This window comes from Meles meles, chromosome 11 (genome assembly GCF_922984935.1).
Source record: "Meles meles chromosome 11, mMelMel3.1 paternal haplotype, whole genome shotgun sequence".
NCBI classification, from domain to species: domain Eukaryota; kingdom Metazoa; phylum Chordata; class Mammalia; order Carnivora; family Mustelidae; genus Meles; species Meles meles.
In genome coordinates, this window is record NC_060076.1 from 32,685,250 (window position 1) to 32,693,992 (window position 8,743).

The 8,743-nt window shown below is 50.1% G+C and overlaps 1 protein-coding gene and 1 long non-coding RNA gene across 2 annotated transcripts in view; one reads left to right on the forward strand and one right to left on the reverse strand.

Annotated features, from left to right (window-relative positions):
* Positions 1-6,298, reverse strand: part of COL15A1 (collagen type XV alpha 1 chain) — a 101,130-nt gene extending 94,832 nt beyond the window's left edge. Inside the window, exons 1-2 of the mRNA XM_046023530.1 lie at positions 5,897-6,298; positions 5,722-5,807 (exon numbers count right to left, since the gene is read on the reverse strand). Of these exons, the coding sequence (XP_045879486.1) occupies positions 5,722-5,807; positions 5,897-5,907 (97 nt within the window). The 5' untranslated portion in view covers positions 5,908-6,298. The remainder of the gene's footprint in view (positions 1-5,721; positions 5,808-5,896) is intronic.
* LOC123953356 lies at positions 5,703-6,606 on the forward strand. The gene is made up of 2 exons (XR_006820867.1): positions 5,703-5,835; positions 6,375-6,606. It is a non-coding gene; the product is annotated as an uncharacterized LOC123953356 (long non-coding RNA).
* The last annotated feature ends 2,137 nt before the right edge of the window (positions 6,607-8,743 follow it).

Below are 8,743 nucleotides of genomic sequence, written 5' to 3' on the forward strand. Positions count from 1 at the left end.
GCGGGGAGGGACAGTGGGTGGCGCTGGGAGAGACAGATGAAGGTCATGGGCAGTTCTGTGATGAAAAAGCTTACCTGGCAAGATGCCTCTACCAGGGTGCCATGTAAACTGGTAGGTAGCATTAGGCCTTCGAGAGAAACCGAGGGCAAGGCAGTCTCTAGATGGGGAGAGGAGGTCACGTCTTGTGCTAAGTCAAAGAGACTACAAAGCCCCAAGATGACATGGGAAGCTGTGAATGGCTCCATGGCCAGTTCTCAGCCTGAGCTCTGTCATAAAAACACACAGGCGGCACAGGACGCCCCCAGGGGCATTCCCCACTTTCTACAAACCCGAAAAGTTTCCCCAGTAATGAAAATACTACCATCATTTATCTTCATCGCAACTTCCAATGGTGTGTAAGCAACAGTAGCTCACTACAGGCCATGCCCCAGGGGAGGCAGGAGGCCAGGGACAGGACATCTCAGGTGTGACCCCTCCCCACTCCTCTCTCCTTCAGGACAGCACATCAGATAGCTGTGAGCGAGAGCAAGATGGTTAGAGGAAAATCCCAAACTGGCTCTGATCAGCATTCAGATTTGCCCCCAAGAAGATCTGCAGATGGCCAACAAGCCCATGAGAAGATGCTCGATGTCATTAGTCATTACAGAAACACAAATCAAAACAACAAGAAGGGACAACTTCACACCCACTAAGGTAACTGTAATTTTTTTTTAAGATTTTATTTATTTATTAGACAGAGATCACAAGTAGGGAGAGAGGCAGGCAGAGAGAGAGAGAGGAGGAAGCAGGCTCCCCGCCAAGCAGGGAGCCTGATGCGGGGCTCGATCCCAGAACCCTGGGATCATGACCTGAGCGAAAGGCAGAGGCTTTAACCCACTGAGCCAGCCAGGTGCCCCAGTAACCGTAATTTAAAAATGGAAAAAAAGGGCGCCTGGGTGGCTCAGTGGTTTAAGCCGCTGCCTTCGGCTCAGGTCATGATCTCAGGGTCCTGGGATCGAGTCCCGCATTGGGCTCTCTGCTCAGCGGGGAGCCTGCTTCCCTCTCACTCTCTCTGCCTGCCTCTCTGCCTACTTGTGATCTCTCTCTGTCAAATAAGTAAATAAAATCTTTAAAAAAAAAAATAAAAAAAAATAAAAATGGAAAAAAATAAGTGTCGGCAAGGATGTGGAAAATCAGAGCCTTGTACGCTGCTGGGAGGACTGTGGAATGGTGCGGCCACTGTGGAAAGATTTGGGAATCTTTACAAAACCTGAGCATGGAATGAGCACATTACCCAGCAGTTCTACTAGGTATATACCCAAAATAATTAAAACAAGTATTCAGACTCTTGTACACAAATGTTTCTAAGAGACTATCCATGATAGTTAAAAAGAGGAGACAACACAAAGGTCTCCATCCATGGAAGAATAGATAAACGAAAGCGGTATATCCATTCAATGGAATATTACACAGCCATAAAAAGCAATGGAGTCCCGACACACGCTACACATGGATGTCTCTCAATGATATCATGCTACGTGAAAGAAGCCAGACACAAAAGACCCAAGTTATATGATGCCATTTATATGAAATAGAACAGGCATATCCATAGAGACACAAAGCAAATCAGTGGTTGCTTAGCGCTGGTGGGGTGAGCCTGGGGAAAATGGCCAGGGTCCACTTACTAGAAATTAGACTTTTCACTCTTTGGAGCGATGAAAACATTTTGCAACTAGACAGGAAACAGCCGTACCACAATATGAATGTACAGACTGCCACCAAACTGTACACATGAAAGTGGATAGTTTCATGTTATGTGAATTTCACCTCAGTAAAAAAAAGTCAAGAAGATAACCAGAGATCCAAAAAAAAAAAAAAAAACAAACATGGAAAGGCAATCAACTTGATAATCAGGAAAACAAAGAAAAAAAAGAGTAAGAGTCTAGGGGCCCCTGGGCGGCTCAGTAATTAAGCGCCTGCCTTTGGCTCGGGTCATGATCCCAGGGTCCTGGGATTGAGCCCTGCATCGGCCTCCCTGCTCAGCGGGAAGTCTGTTTCTCCCTCTCCCACTCCCCCTGCTTGTGTTCCCTCTCTCACTGTCTCTCTCTCTCTCTGTCAAATAAATACATAAAATCTTGAAGAAGAAAAAAAGACTACAGTAAGATTCTACAATGTGCTTATTAGAAGGACCAAAATTGAGCCCAGAGACAAGACCAAGTGCTGTTGGGGATTTGAAGAAGTGGGAGCTCTTATACCAGGCTGACGACCATGCGCCTCAGGGCTGGCATTGTCTGTACGGCCTCAGCGGCACACCCCATTACCCAGCACTCAGCCCCTAGACACGGAACCAATAGGAATACGTGCCCCTGTGCACTGAGATACATGTACGAGAATGTTCAGAAACACATCGCTCTATCTGCCAACATGGAAATGCCCCCAAATCCTGTTGGAGAAAAATGGACAGATAATGTACAGCATATTAATACAGTGGGAAATGATACAGTGACAAAGATGAATTCACCACAGCCACATACAACAGCGTAAATGAATCTCAAAACTTAATATTCTGGGGCGCCTGGGTGGCTCAGTGGATTAAGCCACTGCCTTCGGCTCAGGTCATGATCTCAGGGTCCTGGGATCGAGCCCCGCATCGGGTTCTCTGCTCCGCAGGGAGCCTGCTTCCTCCTCTCTCTCTGCCTGCCTCTCTGCCTACTTGTGATCTCTCTCTCTGTCAAATAAATAAATAAAAAAAAAAAATCTTTTAAAAAAAAAAAAAACTTAATATTCAGTGAAAGATACCATGTATAAAGTTCAAACTCAAGTCAAATGAAATTGTAGACTTTGGGGATACATGCTTAGGTACTACAGTTATTTCTAAAAAGTAAGGAAGCAATCACCATAATGTCAAGGTGATGGTGACCTCTGAGGGCAGAGAGGGAATAATCACATCCAAGGGGTGCAAGAGAACATCTGGGGCTATCCTGTTTCTTTTTTTTTTTTTTTTAAGATTTTATTTATTTATTTGACAGACAGATCATAAGTAGGCAGAGAGGCAGACAGGGCGGGGGTGTGGGGGAATCAGGCTCCCTGCTGAGCAGAGAACCCAATGTGGGGCTCAGGGCTCTATCCCAGGACCCTGAGATCATGACCTGAGCTGAAGGCAGAGGCTTGAACCCACTGAGCCACCCAGGCATCCCCTATCCTATTTCTTGACCTGGGTTATATGGATATTTGATCTATGATAAATCATTGGGCTATACTTTCTGTGTGACTTTTCTGCATGGGTGTTAAATGTCATGGTAAAAAAGTTTAAGAAAACTAAGTAAGTTTCATCTATCAGGATTTTATTAGTAGGAACAAATTACCTGTGGAACCAGTGCCCCGTCCCCCAAACCACTTCCCTATCTGCTAAAAGAGAGGTATCCCAATGGTGCTGTAACTTTATTGGCTTGGCTATGATATGTTAGGGGCACAAGGATCGGTGTGGGGGACAGGGTCCCATTGACAAGTGTCTCATTAAACAGGGCAGGCCAGGAAAGCCTCAGGAGCTAGGAAGCCTTGAGACTTTGGGCTTTGGTTTCCTTATTAAAGCACAAAGATAATAACATAATAACCAGATAATAACTGGTCCCTGCCTCTGCAGTGATTCTGAGGACTGGATGAAGGTAACTCAGACCTGCTCACACCTCTGCCTGAAAGTATAAAGCGGTTTGTTTTAAGTGTTGGCCTGATTAAAGTGCATGAGGGTATTTCACGTGTCTGGGAAGAGTCTCTGCAGAGGCTCCGAGGGACGCTGAGTACCCATCAGTTGCAAATGGCCCTTTCGTTGCCCTTTTTGGCTCCTGAGGGTTTCCTGGCACTCCTTTTTACATTATGGATGGGAACAGGACTTCCTCTGTGTTGTTTCTAACAACGGACTTGACATCAAGGAGTTCAGCCTCCAAACACAGGAGAAGAAATAAAAACACCAAAGTCTCTTTTCCCAGAATCTTCTTCCTTTTTGGAAGTGGGGTTATAGCAAAATTCACAAAGACCACGAAACATGAAGCTGCCCTCTGCCGCTGAGCCAGCAGTACCCTTTAGCACGTGAAAATTGCAATGTTTCGACATGGGCCATGGTGCTGAGAAGCCAAAGCTGTGCTCCAGCTGCCCTTTGATCTGCAAGAAATGCCAGGCTGGAGGCTTGGGCAGGAAGAAATAGTCTTTGAATTTGGGTCTTGCTCCCAAGGAGACAATGGTCAAGGCTGTCTGAGGCTTTCTCTGGCACACAAAGAGTTAACCCAGGCCACCCTCCACAGTCAGTTTCCTGCAAAGGGAAGGAGGTCGATTGCCCCTTCTCACACACTTCTTCTATTGAGGCTAAGTACTGATTTTCTAAATTGAAAAGGGGTGGGAGGCTACCGCTGGGCTGGGCAACAACACAGCAAGGAGAAAGAGCTGAGGGAGCAAGGACCGGAGCCCAGGGAGCTGGGCTCAAATCCCACCTTTGGGACAGGCCACTCCTAAGCCTCTCTCAGACTGCATTGTTTGATCACACATCTATTTCAAGGATCAACCCAAAAGTTCTATCACTTACTTTGTGCCTAGTATGGGTCACAGTGTGGAAAGCATTTTATTTCTAATACCTCTTTTAATCTTTGCAGCATCCCTAGGAGGACAGGTGGTCTAATTATTGCACTTTACTGTAAACGGAGGCACAAAGACGTGAAATGCATTGTCCTGAGCTGGGTCACCTAACTCAGCCACAATTCAAGTCCAGACAGCCTGAATACACACTTTAACCAAAATCGATTTCACTTATTTATTTATTTATTTTAATCCTCAGTTTGTTGTATCACATTTTAAAAAAAAAGATTTTATTTATCTGACGTGCGCACACACACACACACACACACATCACATCACAAGTAGGCATAGAAGAGGGGGTGGGGGGAGCAGGCTCCCTACTGAGCAGAGAGCCCGATGTGGGGCTGGAACCCAGGACTCTGGCTCTATCCTAGGACTCTCGGATCATGACCCTAGCTGAAGGCACAGGCTTAACCTACTGAGCCACCCAGGCACAACCCCCCCTCCCAAAATCAGTTTTAACTCAGACCCTACCAGTCATCCACCCGCCTCTGGGTTCTGGTGGGGAAACTGAGACTCGGGGAACCGAAGAGACCAGATCCCTGGCTCTCCTCCACCCCCAGCTCTTCTCATCACCCATGGCATCACTGCCCGCGACAGATAGGGGACTCCCTTAGGTAATTCAGGGCTAAGTTAAACATCGAGGTGATTCAGTCCCGTTATTTCTTGCGCGGCAAAGGCGCCAGGTGTCCCTGCTGGTGGTCACGCTCCCGCACCTGTGTCACAGGGCACCAGACCTGCCCTTACAATGAACCAGCCAGCACGCACGACCTGCATGCGGGCGCTGGGTGAGCTGGAGCTAACTGTCCCCGCGGAGCCGCTGGCGCTGTCACTGTGCTTCCAGTGTCCCTCTGTGCCCACGATCCGGGGGGGCGCGCTTAGCTCCACAGTGGCCGGACGGCGCGCCACCCGCCCTGCGGGTGAGGGACTCCCGCTCGCCCCTCGCATCCTCTGCACCGCCCGGGGAAGTGCGGGACCGCCAGTGCGCACCGCGCGGCGAGGACTCCCTTTTATGTCCAGGAATGAGGAGCGCACCGCAGGCACGCCCGCCGCCAAAACGAACTTCCCCGGAGAGCGCGGAGGCAGACGGTGCCACCCTCGGGCCGGGTCGCTTACCTGTCGCAGAGCGGGTCCGGGAGACAGCGGGGAGAAGCGCGGAGATCGAAAGCAGCAAGAGCAGGCGCCAGCAGCGCGCGTTCCTCCTGCAAGAAGTGGCGGGAGGGCGAGAAGGTGAGGCGGGCGGGAGGGCCGAAGGGGCAGAGGGGCCGGGACGCGGGGAAGCGAGTCCTACCTTGGCGCCATCTCGCAGGCCTGCCGAGCCCCCGAAGGCACTGTGCGCCCGGCTGCGCCCTGGCCGCGGTCGCCTTTCCTTCCGCGAACAAAGGCGGCGCTGGGCAGCGGCGGCTGCGGGCAGCCTCGTTGCTCCCCTGAGTCACCCGCGCTCTGAAACCCGACTCCGCCGCGCCCTGCGCTTACCCGCGCGCCGTGCCGCGCCCACCTCGGCCAGCGGCGCCGCACTCACGCCCCGGGGGTCCCAGCCGCCGCCGCCGTCCCCACGCCCCTCTCCCCGCTTCGATGGACGCGCGCTCCCGGCCACGGCCGCCACCGGGACGGCCTTATGTAACCTTCGAGAAAAGCCCCACACCCGCGCTCCTCTGGGTACGCGGGGCTCTGCCTCCCTTCCGCCCCAACGTCTGTCCCAGTGGGGGCTGCCCCGCAGACGACGCGCTCTCCTTTCATGGGCCAATGGAATTCTCTCCACCGCCCAGGGAGGCTGGAGTCATTGTGATTTCCTTCAAAGACGATGAAGAAACTGAGGCTCAGAGATGGAGGGAACATCCAAGATCACACAGCGCGACCGAGTTCTGACAGCTGCGCCGGCCCTGAACGCCTGACCCACGAACCCCACAGAAGTGGCCCCGTTTCGAGGGGTTCGGCGATACATACAAACTTATGCAGCAAAGATGATCCTAATAATAAAAATTTTAAATGTGTTGACTATTTCCAAGGTTTTCCTCTCTACAGCTTGCCTGTCCCCTTCACCCCCCTGCCAGGGAATGTAAGTTTCAGGAGGGTGAGAATTTCTATTTATTTTGTTATCTGGTTAAAGCAGTACCTGGTGGTAGGAAAAACCAATAAACATTGGGTGAATGAAGGAGCGCGGTCTCAGGTGAGACCACTCCAGGCACTGTGATGATGTGCGACGGGGACCAGGCTCAGCCTCCAAAATCATCCCTGGTGTGTGTGACTGCCCCACCTGAACAGAGCTTTGCACAGGGCCTGGGACTGGCTAAACCCTCAAATGGTGGCTTTTTATTATGATTACCAGTGAGCACAGTAGAGCAAGATTTGGGGGTACAAGGAGGCATCATGGATGTCCATGGAGACCTGCACAGTTCTGAAGCCTTGCAAGCCCCAGGGGCCTCTCTTCTTGAAGCAACAAGCAGCCACAGCGGGCTAAGGCACTGTGGTCAGTTCCCGGTTTTCACTTCCAGTAATTTAGTCCCCAGAGATGGGATGGGGGATGGACATGGTAGCTAACATTTACGGAGTGCTGATTATTTCCCAGACCCTTGTTAAATAAATTCTTTACAGGTTCCACCCACCATCGGTACATAGAGTGAGCCTATGAAATCTATGCTGAGCCAAAATGGTGTAAGGTGAAGAAGCAATTACCACTAATTTATCTAGAAAAATGCGAGTTCCCAGACCCCAGAAATAACTCCTCTTAGGCTTTTGTGATACCTTAGGATACATCGTGCTAATGATGCCCAAAATAAATTGAGATAAAGCACAGATGCTCACAGATACGGTCCAAAGCCATGGCAGCTTGATGCTGAGATGCTTGTTGGGGTGGGGGGGGACATCCCACTGCTTGGGGTCCCTGCTGCATCTGTAATGTTCGCCTGCGAAACACAGAGCACTATTTTCATTTTGCCCCTTTTCTCCACAAAAGTGAAAATCTGCTTTGGATTTCTTTTAGTTACAGAAAACAGGTACTCCCATAGGTCTTTCATAAAAGCAAAGTGGCCAAGTGTGAACGTTTGTAAAGCAGGGGTTGCCTATATCTGGGTTATCTCGCTTAATCCAGCCCTGGAAAGGCAGGATTGCAATGATCCTCATTTCATACATGAGGAAGCCAAGGCTTAAAATATGCCCAGCGTATGAAGGACAGGGACAGGCACCCATGCTCTTCACCACTCAATCACACTATGGACCCAATGACAATGGAATTAGACCCACTGGAGACATGCAGCACCCCAGCATGAAAGGGTTAATGCCTGCACAGCCAGTGAGGGCTTTGAAGGGAGGCCATCAGGAGCTGGGTTTCCAGTCCAGTTCTGGCCTGGGCTACAGAATGAAGTTGGGCAAATCCTGCCATTTTCTGTTTTTTTAATTTCTTCATCCGTATAGTGGACATAATGGTCCTGATGTGGGCAAGTGGCTGTGGGTCTGTTGATAAAAAAATGTGGAAAGGCGCTCTTTCCCCCATAAAGGGCTGCATATCTGGGATCTGTACACAGCTAGGATTCGTGTGAATGGCCTTCAGAACGGGAAGAGAGCAACACGGCCTGGAGAAGGTAGGAGAGGTTTCAAGATGAAAGTGAAGTTCACCCAGCCTCTGGGTCCAAGGAGTGTTTTGGGGGAGGTGGTTCAGAGGAGGGAGGGGAAGGCACTACTCCTAGAGGTGGACACTCAAGCAGCATATGGCTAAAGATGTCCTGGATTGGAGAGCAGAAGGGCAGGCAGGGCAATGCTATGGAGCCAAGACCTTCGATGACATGCTAATCGATGCATATGCATGTGGCCTTGAAATCATTGGCATTCCCTGCACATTCGGAATCCTGGAACATTTACATAGAGCCCTGAGAAATCTGATCCAGCCACCTCCTCCCTCCCGTCCCTATATTATTGCTGGAAAAACTGAGGCTCAGACAGGCCATGTAATTTACAAGTTAACTCTCCAGTAAGTGACAGATTGACAAGTCCCAGAGCTGAGGAGGAAGATGCGTAAGAGGAGAGCAGGGATAAGGTCCTCAAGTGTTGCAGAAGATCCTTAAAAGTGGTGAATTCCCTGTCACAAGAGAAACAGACAACTTAACAAACAAGGGGTCCCAGAGAAGGTAGGAATTATGAA